This window comes from Delphinus delphis, chromosome 16 (genome assembly GCF_949987515.2).
Source record: "Delphinus delphis chromosome 16, mDelDel1.2, whole genome shotgun sequence".
In the NCBI taxonomy this organism is placed as follows: Eukaryota; Metazoa; Chordata; class Mammalia; order Artiodactyla; family Delphinidae; genus Delphinus; species Delphinus delphis.
In genome coordinates this window covers 47,275,843-47,296,632 of record NC_082698.1, presented here as the reverse complement: position 1 = coordinate 47,296,632, position 20,790 = coordinate 47,275,843, and the positions used below count along the sequence as shown (strand labels likewise).

The 20,790-nt window shown below is 47.0% G+C and overlaps 1 protein-coding gene across 1 annotated transcript in view; it reads right to left on the bottom strand.

Moving 5' to 3' along the window:
- Positions 1 to 106: 106 nt before the first annotated feature.
- Positions 107 to 20,790, bottom strand: part of LOC132439193 (FERM and PDZ domain-containing protein 2-like) — a 59,160-nt gene continuing 38,476 nt past the window's right edge. The window contains exons 14-23 of the mRNA XM_060033474.1: positions 20,180 to 20,327; positions 18,444 to 18,452; positions 15,786 to 15,996; positions 10,635 to 10,735; positions 8,628 to 8,720; positions 7,860 to 7,967; positions 7,651 to 7,767; positions 4,359 to 4,564; positions 1,365 to 1,469; positions 107 to 361 (exon numbers count right to left, since the gene is read on the bottom strand). Coding sequence (XP_059889457.1) covers positions 107 to 361; positions 1,365 to 1,469; positions 4,359 to 4,564; positions 7,651 to 7,767; positions 7,860 to 7,967; positions 8,628 to 8,720; positions 10,635 to 10,735; positions 15,786 to 15,996; positions 18,444 to 18,452; positions 20,180 to 20,327 — 1,353 coding nt within the window. The remainder of the gene's footprint in view (positions 362 to 1,364; positions 1,470 to 4,358; positions 4,565 to 7,650; positions 7,768 to 7,859; positions 7,968 to 8,627; positions 8,721 to 10,634; positions 10,736 to 15,785; positions 15,997 to 18,443; positions 18,453 to 20,179; positions 20,328 to 20,790) is intronic.

The window sequence follows — 20,790 nt, the reverse complement described above, 5'->3', positions numbered from 1 at the left end:
AAAAGCCAAACAGCAACAAGTTTATTTAAAATTTCATATTTTTAAATCACCTTATGTTTCCCAAGCATTTGGGCCCCATGTTAACATATCAGGTAGGTGGGTCAGGTTAAATCATCTCCTTTTCCAGGTAAGGAAACCATGACCTGGAGAGGCAATCATTTGCACAAGGCATCAGAGTGAGAGTGGGGCAAGGCTTGACGGCTGCACCCCCCAGGCCGGGGCTCATCACACCGCAGAACGCAGAGCCCAGCGTGACTCCATCCTCACCCTGCAGGATCCGCCCTTCCTTGGCTGCTGGCCCTCCGGGAATGATGGATTTCACGTAGATACCTCCACAGAGCACACTTGTGTTAATGCCACCCTGGAAAACACAATGAAAAACTCACCACCCATCTGCCCCCTCCTGAAGGGGCCTCCCCCACCTCCCTGACTCAGAGAGCTCCCATCTGCCTTCCGCTCTATCCCATCACCTCATCTCCATGTGACACCATCTTATATATTCACTTGTTTGTTTAGGCTTTATTATCCACTGAGCAGAAGGTTAGATGCTCGTAAGAAGTATAACGATATGAGCCGTGTGAGGGAGCTGTGTCATATCCAGCCCAGCACTGGCCAATGGCAGGTGCTCAGAAATGAGTCACGTCAATGTACCACATCGTCTCTCCATAAGCAGTGACCAGCAAAAGTGGATACAGCGATAGGCTCAAAGGCTGGTGCCTGGCATATTCTGTATCCTTGTGTGTTGGTTTGTGGATACAAAAGCAGAATTCAACCACACAGTATTTTGCAACTTTTTTTTTTAACTTAACAATAGATTATGAACATCCTTACAGGTCACTAAAGATCTAACTTTATCTTTTTCTTCTAATTTTTCCACGTATGTATACACACATACATAAAAATTTTTACATCAGTGGGATTATATAATATCATTCTTGTACAATTTTTATCCTCCCCCCTCCCGGGTCTGCCAGATGGAGCTCAGAAACCAAATGCAAAGTGTCTGTCCTGAATGGAGGTCTTACCAACCTGACGACCAGGGACCACCCCATTCACCTTTGGCCTGTGTCCCTGAAGCTCCACAATGCTACCCTCTCCTTATTGTCCAGCATAACCATAACTCCACCCACACTGCTTGGAGTGTCTGCTCTTCCCAAGTTTGCCATTGGTCTCCCAGTTTCACTTTGAACTCCCATCCCTCACTGAGGCCCCCACTGACTTTCTTGGTTCATCACTCTGACGTGTTGCTTGTACCCAGTGATCACTGGGTTATCAGAGGTTGGCACATGAGTGCAATGCCCACCAAGACTCCAGATGAACATCTTTCAACTGTTTACTTTCTAAGCTCTCCTAAGAATTCTTACAGTTACGCTGAATCCAAGTGTCCCATCTTCTTTAACCAGCTCCACGAAGTAGATTTCACTGGCATTGTTTTCTGAAGGTGATAGAGGACACGAAGAACCAGTACCCTGCCACGAATGAACAAACAAAAAGAAAGAAGAAGTGAAGGCGCTGGCCCTGCCTAAGCAGATGACACCTCTTAGCTCTCACCTGCTCTCAGGAGCCAGCAGCATTGCACATCAAAAAAAAAAAAACATAAGTTTCAGGGCTGGGCCAACAGGGGATTCACTCTCCGCTTAATCAGTTCCTCCCTGTATGACTTTGCACCTGTCTCTTGGTCTCTCCAGACTTTTTCCCCAATCCACGGAACTGCAATGAGAGATCACCTTCTAACAATGAGTATGAATGATGCCCAGCACATAACAGGGTCTCAGTAGATTCCGCCTGTTTCTACTCATGATGCAAATATCCTTATGAGAACTGAAGTCATCTAGACACTCCCTGGTAGCTTCACACATGACACCAGTCAAGTGAAGGCATGCTGGATACCAGATACACAGCAGCTTCTGGAGCAGAAGAAAACCTCAGGAGGACCTTCAATCATCTCTAGCAAGAGTAGCTATACTGGGTCTCTACTTTACAGTGGTTGAATGCTTGAGAGAAGAACAGAAGAGAGTATTTTCTACCTCATGCCAGGCATTTTGCTTGGTGCTGTGACATGCATGTCATGTTGATTCATCCGTCCAGTCATGCTACGAGATTAATTGAGCACCAAGAGAAGGTGTACATCTCCATCCTGGGTGATGGAGGAGAGGTGACACAAGGCCTGCTTTCAAAGGTGTAGGCAAGCAGTTAAAGAAACCGATGAGGAGAGCTAAGCACCCCGCGGCTAGAAACAGCGGATGCTCTTAACTTCCCTGAGCCTGAGGAGCGAGAGGGGGGATGGCTGATGGAACTGAGTGAGTGGTAAAGAGCTCGAGGGCAAAGAGCTCCTAACAGGAGCTGTGTTCTTCAGCAGAGGGTCACAGCCAACCTGAGCACAGGCAGGGTGACAAGCCAGTACTCACTCATCCCCCAGCTGCAGGATTCCACTAGACTGTGAAATAAGAGAAAACCTATATAGTGGTCTCTGCCCCCCACTCCTGGCACAGAGCTCCTTCAACCCTTGTACTTTCCTAAGTGATGTATGTGGAATCTAAAAAAACAAACTCAGAAGCAGAGTAGTGGATTGGTAGTTGCCAGGGTGAGGGTGAGGGGTGGGCAGTGGAGAGTATGGGTGAAAGTGTCAGAGGGTACAAATTTCCAGTTATAAGGTAAATAATTTCTGGGTATGTAACGTACTGCATGGTTACTATAGTAGTTAGAAATACTGTATTGTATATTTGCAAGTTGCTAAGAGAGTATATCCAAAACGCTCTCCACACGCACGCACACACACACACACACACACACACACACACACACACACACAATTTTAACTCTGTGAGGGGATGGACCTGCTAACTAGCCTTGTTGTGGTAATCATTTTGCTATATATATGTGTGTGTGTATCTATACATATGTACATATGTATAGACACACACATATATGTTAATTATATCACAATAAGTGATAAAAAATAAAATACAGGGATGTCTAAATTAAAAAAAAAATTCCTAAGTGATAGGAGACTAGGAGCATCTTTTGTTGTAATATTTGGTCTTTGACCTCAGTTCCTGACACAGAGCTCTCAAATCCCTTGAAATTTCCTGGGTTATAAGAATGCCTTTTGTTCTAAAGAGGGAACTCTGGTTCCTGCGTAGCTTCAGGATGGGGGCTGGTCACCAGAAAACCAAGCCATGATTAGAAGCTTGAAACTTTCCGCTCCACTCAACCCCCCATCCTCTGGGAAGGCAAGAGGGGCTAGAGATTGAGCTACTGATGCACCATGCCTGCGTGCTGAAGCCTCCATAAAAATTTCAAAAGTATGGGATTCGTAGTTTCCAGGTTCATAAACACATCTATGCAGAGAGTACGGCACACCCTAACTCCACAGGGGCAGATGACGCTGCTCTCAGGACCCTTCTAGACCTCACCCTATGCATCTCTTCATCTGTCTCCTCCCTTGTACCTTTAAAACATCCTTTATAGTAAATCAGCGATAGCAAGGAACCTGTTTTCCTGGATCCTGTGAGCTGCTCTAGGAAATTAACAAACCCAAGGAGGGGGTCATGGGGACCTCCAATTTGCAGCCGAGTCAGACAGAAGTGTGGGTAACCTGGGGACCGACAGCTTCATTGTCATCTGGAGTGGAGGCTGTCTTGAGGGATGGGTCCTTCACCTGTGGGACCTGGTGCTAATTCCAGTCCGTTAGTGTCGGAATTGCTTGATGTGGAAAACCCACCCAACTGGTGCCAGAGTGTTGCGAGTGGGGTAGTAGTGTGAGATAAAGGAAAACAACTCTCTTTTCCTAGACACAGGGCTTCTGGGCAGAGCCAACCAGAAGACAGGGGGCTGACACAGTCTGTGAGTGTCAGCTCCATGGGGCCCAGAGAAAAACGGACAGAGGTCTGGAGGGGCAAAAGGAGACCTTTCCATCCAGTGTCTAAGGAAACACAGCTGGAGTCTGGCGGCCCTGGGACTAAAGCAGACAGTTCTCTGCATGCCAAAGCTGGCCTTTGTCTTCTTCCTCCTTGGTGTGTTGTCAAGAGCGAAGGCAATGAGTTGCAGCTTGAGGACTAACTAGAGACCAAGAATACAAGATGTCTGATTGTCCATGCGTTGCCCTCTGCAGAAGCCAGTTCACAGTTAAAATTAGTGACCGAGGACACTGAAACCTCAAACACTGAGCCCTGGCACTGCACTAGAAGCTTTGCCTTTTCCCCTTTATATTCTTCTCAACAACCATGCACTGTAAGTATTTATTTCCTGACATGGCAAATAGAGAACAAAGGGGGACTTTGGAGCCAAGGCTGTTGGGCTCCACAGCCTGTTCTCTTTCCTCCAGATTCTAGAGAGTGAAGCAAGGGAATGATTACCTTTAATGGTGGAGCAGACAGCTGAGGTCTCAGCCTGGGCATTAAGCTCTGAGTCCGAGCCATTTCCAGTTCTTCAATATTTCTTTCCTGGTCTTGTGTGTGTGATGAAAAACTTCCCAGGTGCCCGTTGCTCAGGCTGTCTGTAGAGAAGACCCCAGAGTTGGCCGTGCTATTCTTCTCCTCGCTTGAGGTATTTCCACAAACACCTATAAAAACAAGCCAAGAAGAAATCAACAGCTTGGAAAGGCTGGCGTCTCAGTGGCATTTCTATGTGGGGCACAGCATTTTCCTCCAATGACAGAGAGACCTTTTATAGCTGCTGGGAGCCATGTGAGTTTAGCACCCATGAGAGATGATGCTTTTAGAATAGCGGAAGGGACGATTCTGGATGTGTTCTTGAAACTTAAATAGAGCTTGTGTGACCCAATTATGAAAACACAGGAGCAACGGATGGTTATAATGGCAGTTCCCCCTTTTTAAGCTCTTGCCACATATGGGCACCACACACACACACACACACACACACACACACACACACACACATATATATTTATGTGTGTATATATATATATACACATGTACATATACGTATCTTTCCATGTTTTCAACACACCCACCAGGAAGGTGTGCTCCCAGTTCATACACAAGGAAGCAGAGTCAAAAGGATTAAATCTTGCCCAAAACCCCACAACCGTCATGTTGCTCTTAAAGCCAGCCTCTTCCAGAGTCCCTGCTGAGCACACCTGTAATCACCCTGTGATCCAAAGTTCACCGTGTCTGGTTCTTTGGGGGGAACTTGGTACTAACCAGATGGTGGACTCCCTTTGGGTGAAGACTGGGCCACTGATTCCCATTTACCCCATGTCTGACCCTTGAGCTGGCACAGAGCAGAGGAAAGAACATGAGGTCAGGAATCACTAGGTAAAACCCTGGGCAAGGTAATTCACATTTTTGGACCTCAATTTCCTCATATCTAGAATAGAGATAATCTCAACTACCTCACAGGGTTGGTGAGGCTTAGAAATTAAATATAGAGAGATGTTTATACATGTAGAGAGAGAGAGAAAGAGATTACAGCTTAGTACATAGTACTAAGAGCCTCAATACGTGTATTTACCATGCATATGTTAATATCAGCTATTCAACAAATGTATATGGGAGGAAGGAACACAGATCTTCTTTACATCTGGATATGTAGACACACAAGTAAGTTTACAACTTTTGATACAGACTCATTAGTACTCAGGAAAATGCCCAACTCACACAGTGGATAAACTTAATTTAATGAATCAGATTAGAAGTAGTTCAAGCCTAAAGGTATTCAGTAGAGAGCGGTGGGCCACCGTTCAGTAATGCCTTATTCCTGGCAATTTCTTTGTTTTTAACATCTTTATTGGAGCATAATTGCTTTACAATGGTGTGTTAGTTTCTGCTGTATAACAAAGTGAATCAGCTATACGTATACATATATCCCCATATCTCCTCCCTCTCGCGTCTCCCTCCCACCTTCCCTATCCCACCCCTCTAGGTGGTCACAAAGCACCGAGCTGATCTCCCTGCGCTATGTGGCTGCTTCTCACTAGCTATTCTACTGTCATTGTCCTTCTAGCAATGTTGTAAGCATGTGTTTATTTTCTTCCACACCCTCCACAAGAGACAAGGACAATACTTATGACTGGATTAAAACGTCAAGCTGTGCAGCGTATGTCCTGCCTAACAGAAATACAAGCTAGAACTTCTGCGGGTAATTAAAACTCAATCTGTATTGGAGGATGATGTCTGCTCCTGATGGGAAGGTTCTCTGTCTTGTCTTTGATCTCCAGTCTAGAGCACATGTCCCAACAGCAGCCCAACCAGGTAGAAACTCACGGCGGTCAAGCCTCTGCCCACAGTGACCAGCCAGAGTCACCGTGGAAGCATCTTCCTCCAACAAAGGTGGCAGCTGTTTCGAGGAACCCCAACTGTGACCAGGCAGAGTTACGAACAGGTGACTGGGGCTCCAGGATGAGAGGACACGTAATTCACAGGCACTGTGGGTACTCCATCATCTGAAACTCTAAAGTGAGGCTGGAGCCTCGCAGACTTTGGGTGCCAGTTTTGGACATCCCCACCCCAGCAGGCCACCCTTGACACTGAATGGACCCCAGCTCAGCTGCATTATGTTTCCTGATTTTAAAAATAGGATGGTTTGATCGCTCCCCTCTGTCCTTTCCTGTGCAAAGTATGGAGGGAAATACAAGGACAGCTAAAACATTGTGGGAAGAACAGTGACAGTGTAGGAAATCCAACAGAGCAGTGAGCTGGGGCAGGTGCTGTGGAAGGGCCGGGCTAGCCCCTGGGTCAGGTCCAAGCACAGGATGAAAGGCGCATGGCTAAGGCCCCAGCTTTGCCAGCCCCCATCCCCCCACAGCTTCTGGACGAAGGGCAGATGCAGCACCTGGAAAGCCACCTGGTGATGGTGTGTACACGTGCAAGAGTGAGAGAGGGCATGTGGTTTTCAGAGGCCAAGGCCAACGGGGTGACTGCATTTAGGACCCAGAAAATGCTGGCTGGTGTGACATGAAGCATTTCTGTACATGAGAGGAGATTGTACAAAGCTCCTAGAGTGTGGGCCTGGCTTTGTAGGCAGTCTTCTGGAAAATGGCAGGATCACCCAACCAAAAAGCTGTGGTGAGCCCGGGTAACTGGGAGGGAGAGGGATATTAACATCCCCCCATTACCACCCCAAACCTGACCCAGATAAACAGAGTCATCTTATTCTTCAGTACAGGCAATTGTTGGATAGCTATCTAAAGGACGAATAAAATCATCTTTAAAAAAAAAACAACCTTTACTCTTTCGGTTGATCTCTAACATGCTGAGTCTTAACCAAATTAGAACAGAATGCTTGTTATGCGCTTCAGCTTCAAGAAGAGCCCCCTGTCTCCTTCCCACCGGATTCCACGACTAAGCCCCAAATATGTAGAATTACTGCAGTAGCCACTTTCAATAAGGCCTTGGCTGATCGAAAGAACATCCTTCCTGTCATGCGAGAAGAGTGGCAGAGAAACACACAATAGCTGCATCTAGTAAAGAACTAGAGTAGGCTTCTCCCATTCAGCAGGACAAGCAATGGTAGAGCGCATTCTGCCCCTGAAATCGCAGAGTTTATTGATTTGTGCCTAAGCCACTATCACGAGAGGTAATACAAGAGACCTACACGGACTTAAAGCCCCAGTACTCTGTGTTTGTAAAAATGTACTCCTGAAAATAAAGGAGGCTCTCCAGCTTCTGAAAGTGGGTTAAGACATACCTTTTGACTGAGAAATGATTAATTCTACGTTGTCAGGAGAATTCTGAATCATTCTAACAGCCATGTCGAATGTGAAGCCCTCCAGACTGATGTGATTCAAGGCTAGTATCTGCCCTCCTGGAAAAATAAGACATCTCAATAATCCCATCAAGGAAATGAGAAAGAGCAGTTCCTTAAAGCAGCATCTCTGGCAATCAAAAATGACATACCTGGTTTGATCTTTTTAGCTTTTTCAGCTGGTCCCCCAGGTATAATAGAAGATATAAAGATGCCAGGATCAACTTTGCCTACATCCTCTCCCTCATTAATGACAAAACCTATAATCCAATTATATGAAAGAAGATGATACTTAATGATTTTGCAGCTCAGAGAGGTTAGGTTATTTGCTTGAGATCACACAGCTACTAAGTAGCAATGCTGATATTTGTACCTAGGTCCTCTGATTCTCCAACAGCTCTTTCTACTCTGCCATGACAGATGGAGGAAAGTGGATTGTCCCGCATTCATAAGCACAACTACAGCTAGGAACATTATGTATTATTGTTCCAATACATAATCAGATCGGAAAAAAAAGATGATTTTTAATCAAGTAACCCTTCTCTTCTTAAGGGTCTTCGAATGTGGTAAATAGTAAGAGATGAAAAAGATTGACTACTCTTCCCCATCCCTAAGAATCTAAATATGCTAGAGAAAGGTTATTACGTGGTATTAGACGGAAAAGCCTTTTTCTATCTTATACTTAGATTTTCAAGATCTGCACCCCAAAACCTGATCAGGCCTAAAAGGGAACTTTGACCCCAACATCCCATTGCTGGTTAGGGACATTTAAAGGGAAGAAAAAGAAGTGATCACTGAAAAAGGCAAATGGGGGAGGACAGGCAGGAAAAGGGAGTAGAAAAGTCTAAAGGGAAGATAGCACACCCCTCCCCTCTGCCCAGAGGGAAAGACTGGGTCCCCCCTGCCAGGAGCCCTCTTACCAAAACCACGGCGTGGATCCCGGCTCAGTGCCACGCGCACAATTTCTCGATCTGGTTCGGCTGTAAAGGTCCTTCTCCTCTTATTTTGTGGCCCTGGAAGTGGAAACAAAGCCCCACCCACATTGTGCTTTTCCCCCAAATTATCAGAGACCTAATACAAAAGGTGTGAACACTATTTCACACACACACACAAGGCTGGGCATGGATGGCTGAACACATACTTTTTTTTTAAATAAGTTTTTAAAATTTATTTTACTGAAGTACAGTTGATCTACAATGTTGTGTTAATTTCTGCTATACAGCAAAGTGGTTCAGGTATACATATATATACATTCTTTTCATATTCTTTTCCATTATGGTTTATCACAGGATATTGAATATAGTTCCCTGTGCTATACAATAGGATCTTGCTGTTTATCCATCCTATATATAATAGTTTGCATCTGCTAATCCCAAACTCCCAATCCATCCTTCCCCCAGCCCCCTCCCCCTTGGCAACCACAAGTCTGTTCTCTACGTCTGTGAGTCTGTTTCTATTTTGTAGAAAAGTCCATCTGTGAACACATACTTCTGATTAGCCTCACCAGGTCAGTGTTGGCTCATCAAGGGCAGAGGCAAAGGCAGGTGGGCCATGGTGCTTGCTCTGCATGACTTCCTACAGCTATTCATTTTTCTGCATTGGTCTTGGGACAAGACAGAATCTGAGCAGAGATGACCTTGCTGGCAGTGAAAACTGAAACTAAAGTTGGAGCACAGAGATGAGACAGCAAAGCCTTCCCCTCTTGGACCCCTAACAGTAGGGGGTGATAGGGCCCTGCAGCCCAGCACAGGTTTCCCCCAGCTTGGGTCTTGGAGGGGACCCAAGGCAGAGCCCTGACGGGCAATCCAGTGCTGACCACAGAGCACGTGGAAAAATCCCCAAAGAGTGACCCACCCTCCAGCGTTTTCCACATCGCTCCCTCCCCCAAGGGGCCATGGTGGGACCTGCACACAGTTCACGGTAAAGAGCCACCTGGTGGTATTCCAGATCCAATCCCAGGCTTAATGCTCATCAAATAGAAATATCTTCTCTAGCTCAGGAATCTCTTTGTCTTTATGTCCCACTGGGGACCTGCCTGGAGGATATATGACCGAGGGGAATGCCGCCTGCCCTGTATATGTTTTCTGGTGAGTAGTGGGAGATGATATTCTGGGCCCATAGGAAGAGTTGTAAAGAAAGTGAAGGATACGTGTTTCCAGCCACGCCCCTCCACAGCAGGTGTTCCTCACGCTGGACCCGAGCGCTGGGAATCTTCACCAGTGCTAACGCATTCAGAATCTATGAGCTCAGCCCAAGCCAAAGGTGGACAGCATGGGCTTTTCCCAGCCATAAGTAGTTTTGTTTTTTTTTTAACATCTTTATTGGAGTATAATTGCTTTACAATGGTGTGTTAGTTTCTGCTGTATAACAAAGTGAATCAGCTATACATATACATGTATCCCCATATCTCCTCCCTCTTGCGTCTCCCTCCTACCCTCCCTATCCCACCCCTCTAGGTGGTCACAAAGCACTGAGCTGATCTCCCTGTGCTATGCAGCTGCTTCCCACTAGCTATCTATTTTACATTTGGTAGTGTATATATGTTCATGCCACTCTCTCACTTCGTCCCAGCTTCCCCTTCCCCTCCCCGTGTCATCAAGTCCATTCTCTACGTCTGCGTCTTTATTCCTGTCCTGCCCCTATGTTCTTCAGGGCCTTTTTTTTTTTTTAGATTCCATATATATGTGTTAGCATACGGTATTTGTTTTTCTCTTTCTGACTTACTTCACTCTGTATGACAGAATACTCTGGTTTCTCTTCAGATCGAATAAATCTTTCACCTTCTACGTAAGTAGTTTTGAGATTAATGGAAAAGCAAAAAGATTGTGAACATTATTGGGGAAGCAAAATGAAGTAGTGGCAAAAGATTGAAAGCAAGAGTCACGTGTAAGATTTCCTTTACCCCAAGCCCACGGCTTGGCCCATACCTGTGTGCGTGCTCTGAGCAGGCCGTCCAGAGAGAGGGTCACAAGTCGTTGGCTTCTGGGTCAAACAGATGTGCTCCAGCTGCTCGTGGCCAGGGCAGGGCCTGCAGGGAAAGTCAACAAGATGAGGTAAGATGCCCCTAGAAGGCAACTTCCTGCCATTCTGAGTGTGGGTGGTGGCCCCTTGCTCATCAGTCAACAGATCCATAGACAGACCCCATCAAGCGCTGGTCTGGTTATCAGAAGTACACTGGAAAGAATGGCTTTGGGGGCTTTCTATCTTAGAGGGGACCTTAGAGTCACCCAGGCCCCCTATGAACCTCCCACTATCTCTCCTTTGAGTTGAATAAGCAGCCCTTCCAAACCTCCATTTCCTTAACCAGAAATAAGAATATTCCTATTTCAAAAAAAAAGAATATTCCTATTTCCTAGACTTGTGATGGCCCCAAAATGAGGTAGTAAGTATAAAGCACTCATGCTTTTAGTGGGTCCTGATTTTTCTGTTGTTTGCTTTTTCAGCTGGGCCAGCCATGTTCCAACACCTCCACTGTGATGTTCCAGCACCTCCACTGAGGGCTTCACACAGTAACTTACCTGCTTGATCCTTGCAGATACTGGAGTTGGCTACCCCCTAGTAATACTGAGCTGAAAACAAGAAACATTCATACTGGCATTCAGTTGGCTTTGTCGAGCCAGCATTCTAGCAAACAAATGATGTTCTAGGCCCTAGAAGAATAATGAATTAAGTGGGGATCCTGCCCGACCCACAGGGTCAGCTCTGCTCAAGATAAGCTACATCCAGGGGTGAACAAAGTAGAGAGTGAGCAGAAAGAACAGAGGCAAAGCCACAGGACTTAGAGCCCCGGAAAAAGCCAGCACTGGGCCTCATCTAAGAAGGAAGGCCAGGAGGTCGACCATCTGAACAGATCCATCAGCCCTTCATCACCCAGGTTGGCCCCAACCTCAGGGAGCCCACACCTGCCCCACTGCTTTAGGCAGCCGGCCCAAGGCAGGGATGGGTGCTGCCACCGCACCTCTCACTGCAACCTGGGATCAGTGATGCCCGCTGCTCCGGGCACAGAGCGTGGCGCTGTTCAAGGGGCCAGACCTAGAAAGGGAAGAGGAGCGATGGGGGAGAGAAGGCAGATGCAGGGCAAGGGACAAGCACAGGGCCGTTCTTCAGAGATTAGGGAGGAGGCCTCACTCTAACTCAGCTCCTGTTTATACTGTGCATTTCAGCAAGTTCAGCCCAAGTTGACTGAGATCTGACTAGATGTCAGGCCCCGGGCTGGCAAGGGACTGAGGGTAAAGGTGAGTCAGACATGGGCTCTGCCTTCTGGGAGCTCCCAGCCCACTGCGAGCTGCAGGATGGGTGCCTTTCATGCCATCTAGAGCTGACCTAAGTGCCCAGGGAGAGGCTTTGGCAGAGCACTCCTGGGTTTCAAAGAAGGAGATACCCCAGCAGACCTAGAGGGGCCAAGGAAGGCCACAAGGGAGGGCCTCTGGAGAAAGGAAGGGATTTTCTGCCTTAGGCTGCCACGGCCCATGTGATCCAAGTCACACGTGCAAGTCTATTGTTGAAAAAGGATAAAAAGCAGCATCTACTGCAAATCACAAAGAGACTAACACTGTGTGATTCCACATGTACAGTAGAGTGAGGTCCTTAAAGTAGTCAAATTCATAGAAACAGAAAGTAGAATGATGGTTACCAGGGTCTCAGGGAGTGGGGATGGGGACTTGTCTTTTAATGGTCATAGGTTCAGTTTGGTAAGATGAGAAGAATTCTGGCTGCACACCAATGTGAATATACTTAACAGCACTCCACTGTCCACTTAAAAATGGTTAAAAGGGTGAATTTTATGTTATGTATATTTTACCACAATTAAAGTAAGCTTTTAAAAATGCAAACCTAACGAAAATAATGCCATTTACTGAAAGTCTCCGCATGCTGGCCTCAGAGCTGAGGAGGAGACAGGCGCATTACTGTTCTCTGGAAGCTCCCCGTTTACAGGACAGATAGATGCATGTGGATGTCGGGGTGGAGGGGCCCTGGGGGCAGCGGCTTGAAGGCGAGCCAGTGGTGCTGGCCAGGGCAGTCAGGAAAGGCTCACAGAAAAGGTGCCATGAAGTAGGTGGGGCAGGGATTGTATGTCAGGGTTGGCACCCTGATGGCATCCCCGTTCTAAGCAGTGCTGAGCACACAGCTGCTCAGGCTTGACACTGGGAAGCGGGTCCCATCTCTTGCGTGTCAGTGTCTGCATGCCATCCCATCCTTCCCGTCCTGGCTCTGGCCCGCTGGTCAGCAGCACCACCTGCTCCTGCCACACGGGCCCTCTGCTTGTCACCTCTTTGAGCGCCATGAGGCCGGGGCTGTGTCCATCCTGCCCACTGCTGAGTCCTCAGTGCACAGCTCGGGGCTGGCGCACAGCAGGCACTCAACCAATTTTTGTAGCAAGAGGAACTGGGCCTTCGCTCATGACATTCCTGCCTATCTCCCCTCCTTCTCACTGTGCCCAAACCCATGGTTGGTCAAGACCCGCTGTCACTTCCCCCATGCAGCCCTCCTCTGTCCCCTTACTTGGAAATCACTTCACTCTCGGGGGAGCGATAAAGCTGTACCTGTGTCTGCCTTAAACATTTAACCATTCTATCTGCTTTAAGAGGGTTTGTGTTCCTACCTTCTCCGCTAGAGACTAGGGGAAGGGCACCAACATTAGGACACTCATCACAGACTCATCCCATCTTCAGGGTTCTATAACACCATTTAATTCCCACAGCCACCCAGTGGGGTGGGCATCACTGCTCCCACCACTAGACAAATGAGGAAAGAGAGGCACGGGTGTTACAAACCACTAGCGCAACATCACACGCAGCAGACAGCTGAGTAGGTGTAGGTGGATTTCCATGGCATTGGGCTCGTCCCAGCACCCTGCCTGAAGGGGACCCTGGGCTGGGTGATCTTTGCACCAGCCACAGCAAGGATGATGCACTTCTCATCCGTGCACAAGGATGACAGAGCCGGATGGATGCAGCCCTTGTCCCACCTCAGACCGACCAGAGCAGTGGTGGGCAGTGCCACCTGAGCTCAGCCTCAGCTCGTGCTGATCTAGCCTCAGATACGGTCCTCTTTCTGCCCTAGAGCTTCTTGAGCGTCTTGGGCATCTCACACACCCCATCTATCCCCCCACCTTGCCCAACGGTATAGGAGAGTTCATACCTCCCACAGACAAGCTTGCACCAGAGCGGGATGGGAGCCGGTGCACAGGTGTCCACTCCCTGGTCCTTCAGACAATTCTGGGAGGGCTTCTGTGCACTTCTCATGGAATTAAGCCCTGGCTGCCCACAGCAGCTATCTTGATGACACTGCCCCCTTTCTTTTCACTTTCCCTCCTCCCCTGTCTCACTTACCCTGCTCACTCCTGCTTCTCGGCATCACCTCCACAAAAACCACCTGCACCCAAGTCATTGTCTTGGGCTGTGCTTCTGGGGACCTTCCAGATGGCCAGAGACCCTAGATTTCCCTTTTCATGGAAGGTGACCCATAACCTCTGACATGAGTCACTAAGGGTTGTGAAAGTCTGGCATTCATAAACTAAAATTAGAGGAGAACCAGAGATTACTGAGGACTCCAGTTCAGCTTCCTGTTGAGAAGGCTGGCTGCCATGCAGTGCTGCCAGTCCCCTCCTGTGCGTGCCCACTGGCAGGTCACTGGAAGGGTGCTTTGCAGTCAACACATTCTCAAGGTGGCCTTGAGTCAGTCATGGCTTCTTCAGGCTTTTAATCTATAAAGTGTTATAAAGTACTATCAGTTTGAAGACAGATTAAAGATGGCCACATATGCTTTGACACTCCTACATCAGGAGGTGGGGACTGTTTCTGCTGCCCCTGAATCTGTGCTGACATGTGACTACTTTGACCAAGAGAGTATGGCAGAAGTGACCACGTGCCAGCTCCAGGCCCAGCCTTTTAGGAGACTGGCAGCTCGCCTTGGGCCCTTGGAGCCCTGAGCTGCCACGTAGACGCCTCACTACCTTCCACATGGAGGCACCATATGGAGAGGGCCTGAGACCACACTGGGACTGAGAAGGGCCCAGCTGAGCTCACCATCCCAGCCATCCCCACTGAGGGCCTGGGCACATGCACAACACAGTCCTGGAGCCTCCAGGCCAGTCCTGATGAGTACCCTCAAGAGAAGCAGAAGAATCGCCCAGCCGAGCCCTGCCTAAATTTGTAACCCAGAAAATCGTGAAACAGAATAACAAAATGCGTGTTGTTTTAAGTCACTATGCTTTGGAGTTGTTTGTTACGTGGTAACAATAATAGATAGTTTTGCTTCATCATTATTGAGTTAGTTCGCAGTGCGTGGTGATGCATACTTGCATCAACAGAATCTGGAGCAGTAATTTTCTAAGAATTACTTTAAGATATAATATATGCATTGCAATTCAAATCAATCACCCATACCCTCTTGCTGAAGCAGATGTATAACTCATTCCAAAAAACAGCTCCCTCCCACAGCCCCCTTCATTGGTCCTGTGCTGCCTGTGAATCTGTGCTATTTATAGAACTTGTAATGTAAGTGCAATCCAACTTCGAGGCTATTTTAAAATTTATGGATCATTATGTTATAATGTGAAGTTGTGTTGATAAGCTCATTATTTTCCCTTGCAAATTAAATTGCAAGCAATCCATCAAAAGAGAAAGCATCGGCAATGTAGAGCTTAGGAGTACAGACTCCAGGGCCAGCTGTGTGTGTTCAAGTCTCACGCTGGGAGAAAACAGAAAGTACTTCACAGGGTTGTGAGGGCTAATGTAGTTGATGGGTACAGTGCTTAGAACAGTGCCTGGTTAAATAGGCTATTGCAACTTGTTTATTTTGTTCCCTTCAATTTTGTATCATCACCTAGCTCTTTCTCCACCAAAAGATAGAGCAACGCAGCAGGGAGACACGGGATGTCTGTCCCGTGTCTAGCATAGATCTGGCCCATAGCTGCCCTTCGGGAAATCTCTGTGGATTTAGTTGATAATTACCCAATGAATGCATACTTCCCTTAGACATTTGACATCCTTTAAACAATGTCTTCACGTATGGATTACTCCAGAGCACCAAGTACATGATGCTTTGGGCCCACAGAACAGATATGTCAAACCCACCTGCCTCTGAGCCCTTGCGCCCTGGTCCCCTTGCTGGTGTCCACAGTGAAGTTATCCAGTGACGTGTGTAGCAGGCCTCCTGCCGCACCCTCCAGCCTGGGTACAAACAGCGCATTTTCTGAGCACGACAGTCTCTGGATCCAAGTGAGCGGCTTGGACTGGGCCAGGTGTGCAAGACTCAGATTGGCCATTTGCACACACTTATCATAATCTGCAATGTGGGAGAAACAGATAAACATAAATACTCACAAGAATGATGCTGGTCCCATCGCTCTTGTGGCAGCCGCACATCACAGGCCCCAGGCTCTGTCCTGGTTTTTCTTTGTCTGCATGGAGGGGCCTATTTTTCCTCATGCTAGCTCGTGGAGCTCCTGTGATTAGCCCTGAGAATGCCACGTCTGCCTAATTAGCACTGACTAAGGAAAGAAAACTCAGACACACAGGAAGGAGGAAACAAGATGCCCTCCACCCCCTGGCAGCTGACAGGCCTTGGAGCCATGGTTCACGGCAGTGTCACAGCGCCAGCAGAGCCTTGTATAAAATTAACCGCTGTCATCCGCTCTGCTCGCTGCCTTTACAAACCATCCTCCAAACGTTGTTTTAACAAATAGGTCTGCAAACTACCTGAGCTCCCAAGATTACGCTCTGCCCTGCGGAATGTAATCTTTCATCTCTACACGGCTTAGTTTCCTTGGTAATAATATTTAAGATCCGATTTTCTGAAATATGAATACGGATCAGTTGTGTTGTCTCCCAGCTTTCACAGTTCCCTTCTTCCCTTCCTGCAGAAAGAGGTAACAAATGATTCTAATGAGCCCAGGAATGTGAGTGGTTCTCACCACTTCACTCTTCACGTCATTCGTAGGAAACTGGATTTGATAGATAGATTCCTTAAATTAACTAGGATTTACACAAAGCCCAGTTTGTATTTTGAAAAAAGTAAATGATGGCTGTGTTCCAACCATCTGTTCCCTGTTAAAACCAAGAAGGAAAGAATGCTCGGGCACACGGCGTTTGTATGGCTCCAGTCGTACGTGTGTTTGTGTGTGTGTGCATACCTAAAGCACAGTGAGATGCCTTCACTGACAGCATGCTCATGAACATTTATTTCCTCAAGCAGACAGCCCCCCTTTCCTACAATGGTGCCTGGTTCATTGTCGGGACTGTACTGAAAAAGGTAGACTTTAAAAAAATACTTTTGGAGAACGTTCTGTGTCTAGGAGGCATTAGGTACCATCATTCACATACAGTAGGCAAGGAAGAAGGGAGGACTAAAAGCAATGTGAATATGACCTGCAGCTTTTGCAGAAATTGTCCAGTATCTGACTCCAGAGCTTGGACCTGCTCAGACACATAGCAGCAATGACTGTAATATCCACACCAGCAGTTCACACATCCTGCGTGCTTATTACATGCCAGGCCCAGTGGTAAGCATGTTATCGGCATAGTCACATTTAATCCTCACAATAACCCTGTGGGGTAGATATTATTATACCCATTTTATAGATGAGGAAAAGTGAGGCTAAGAGAGAGTTAACAATTTGCTCAAGGTCCCAGGGCTTGTAGGTGGTAGAGCAGGACTCACACTCGGCTGACTCCACAGCCCACGCCAGAAAATGGACGTATAGAGGACATGGAGATACAAACAGTAGCACAGGAGATTCCTCTGAAGCATGCCCAGCCCTCTGATCGCTAAGGTCTAAAGGGATAGTGATCTTAGCTTTAATTGTGGTGTATATTAATACCCACAGGGGGACATTTCACGGAAAGAAAGTGGTGACAGGGAGAGGCTCAGAGAAGTTTTATGGGTTTCAAGGGAGCCTTCATATAGAGGTTGGAGGTGCAGGAAGAAGGGGCTGCCCCCTGGGGGAGGAGGGCTCCCAGAAGGTAGCAGATGAATGAGAGCATCACAGCTCTGGGTCCTGAGCAGGGCTTTGTCCCCGCAAGAAGCTGGAGAACAACAGGGCACTGGGGAGGATGCTCTGTTAACAGGACAGATCACACAGTGAGGTCAGGGAATGAGAGTCTGGATGTCAAACACTTAGTATCAGGCATTCAGCATGAAGCAGGGGGGCTCCTGGGGCTGGTGGGGTTGGTGGGAAGTGCTGTTATCATTATTAGACCTTAGCTTAGTGGGGTTCAGTTGGCTGGACAAATGGTGCAGGAAGGATTGATTGGTAGGTAGGAGAGCCAAGGGTTGATAACCTTTCAGGAATGGAAGGAAAGGATACCAAGAATGTCCCAATGCCACTGACATGTCAAGCAGAGCGAATGGTTTCTGTCCACCGGTGGAGGGCGGGGGCAGGGAACTCACAGCCTAACTGTGGCACCAGGAAAGTAGCTGACAAATATCCAAATCAGTCTAGATGGCAAGGCTGAAGCCAAGGTTAGTTAACAGAGTTTCAAGAGTACAGGAGCCAAGGAAAAGGTAAAGGGAACCAGGGCAGGATCCTGGGCAGCCACTGCAGATCTGCAGAGTCTCATAGCCACAAGCTCATGGAAGGGCCACCGGCATCCCTGCAGCCCCCTGCTATGCATCTGAAAGGGCTGAGTGAAGGCCTGTGGTCCCACTCTGCAATGCTGACAGATCCTGCCTGATTTAGCCCTGAATGTATGCACTTGTAAAAGCTTGTTGATTTTTCTCTCTCCCCAGGGAACCAAATATAACTATAGAGTAATACGCTTGTTTAGACACTTCACAGAAGAATGACTAAGAAACATTTGGAAAATGTCCAACTTCTTAACAATCAAAGAAATGCCAAATGAAACAACACTGAAAAATCATTTTTCCCTATAAATGAACAAAGATAAACATGATAATATCTATTCCAGCAAGGATGCAATAAAACAGGCACAATGATACTGGACATGGGAATGGCACTCAGGAAAACAGGAAGGGCCCTAAAAATGCCCCAACCTTTGTACCCCAAATCGAACTGAAATCTACCTTAAAGAAATAATATACAATACAGAAAATTTTTCTTCCAATGATGTCTACTGCAATATTATTTATGTTATTGGAAACTGAAAAGCAAACTTAAAATCTAGAGGAATGATTAAGTAAACGATTGTATTTCCACACTACTCATCCATCTATGCATTCATTCAAAAAAACATGTATTAACCATCTCCCACTTGACACACCTCTGTTCCATGCTGGAACCGTAAAGGTACGGGGACACTGTCCCTGCCCTCCAGGAGCTCCCAGCCCACTGCAAACTGTAGGCAGACACATCCACAAATAAAAGAGGCAGAACATTACAGGTGAGAAGACGGAGTCTGCACAAGAGAGGGAGTAGTCAACTCCACCTGGGAAGGGAGTACGGGGGCAGTCAATCAGGAGGAACTTCAAGGAGGAGGTTGTCCTTGAACTTACTCTTGGAGAATGAGGCTTATCTTGGTGGTCTGAGCCTGGAAGGAGGCAGGAACAGCATTGTAGGTGGAGGCCACACAAATGTTAGAATCCCCCAAACTCCTATGATGGTAGAATTTGCAGTTTGAGAAAATAGCATATTATGAGCGAAACAGGCTTAGAAGGACTAATTTTGCTAGTAAGCCCAAGGAGTCTTTATAAATATTTTATGTTCACTGATATCAGGCAATAAAATTGATATTGATGATGTTTCACACTGTATCTCAGCAGGTAAGACACAATTAATTTACATTCATTATCTCCAATTCCCTGGAAACATAATGGAAATGCTACTCTGCAATTTCAAAGAAATATTTATATATTTATTTGGTTTCGCTGCAAATAATACGCCACCTTTGTTTTCTGTATTTGGTTCTACGTCTGAATGCTCAGCAATTTTGGTTCCTAGTTGATCCCCCGTCCCAGGACTGCAGGAGCCAGTGACACAGCTCCCCTGTGAATTGACTGGCACCTAACAAAACCCCCCACAAGCAGGAGCTGCCGTTACTAGTCACATGGAGCCATGAACGCCAGACACTCATTCTAGATGAGCTACAGACAGCACACACACTGTCCTGTTGGAGCGCAGTGCAAACCTGCCGGACGGCTAGTTGCTCAACCGAGGACACCAAGGCTCAGAGAGGGCAAGTGAGCGGTCCAAAGTCACGCAGCTAGTAAGTGGCACCTCTCTGAGTCTGTTGAACTCCAGGCTCCACATTCCAAGCCTGGAGTTCCCAAACTTTCATCTGCATCCAGATCACCTGGGCTCTTTTTCAAATGCAGATTCTGATCCAGGGGCCTGAGGTTCTGCATCCCTGGCAAGCTCTCAGGTGATGCACATGCAGAGACCACTCTGAGTATGAAGGGTGAAACCACTATGTTATATTGCGCCCTCTTATAAATGAATAGGAAATAATGGTGAGAGATCAACAGCAAACTCAAAGCCAAATATCTCTAGGTTGAGAAGATGGTGTCTACTCACCAGTTGTAACTCCGGGAGAGCTCGTTCGAGCGTTAAATCCATGCTGGGCGCAGCAGAGGCCCAGTAAATATTTACAGGTCTTGGCTGAATCAGTGACAAACATGTGCTTTTGCCCAGTGATGCTGCTTGTGATGATGAACTTCTTTCGCTGAGGGAAGCAAACACAGACTTTAATATATTGATCGTTCTTACCTATCCATTGAAGCACAACTATCCAGAAAGTAGCCAAATGCTGGAGCCGTCAGTTGGATACCAACGTACTAGGCATCCGGAAGTGTGTGGATGTCTGACTATGGCCCAATATTTTTTCTTAGATTAAAGACAACCCCTCTTTTTATTTTTTCCTTAATTCGTAAATCAAATGTTTGTTTATTGGGCAATTGCTATCTGCCAAGGAGTGTGCCAGGTGAAAAGAATATGAAATGAGTTCAGTACAGGCTTGGCCCTCAGCAAGTAGTGCATTGTGAAAGGCCATTAAATACACCTATAGTTTGCATTGTCCAAACACCCAGAAATTGAAGGCAAAATCTCAGCTTGCATCATTATAGAAATGATAAAAGCACATCTGTATGCGCATGTTTCGTGCTATTATGTGCCAGGCTCTGTGCTAA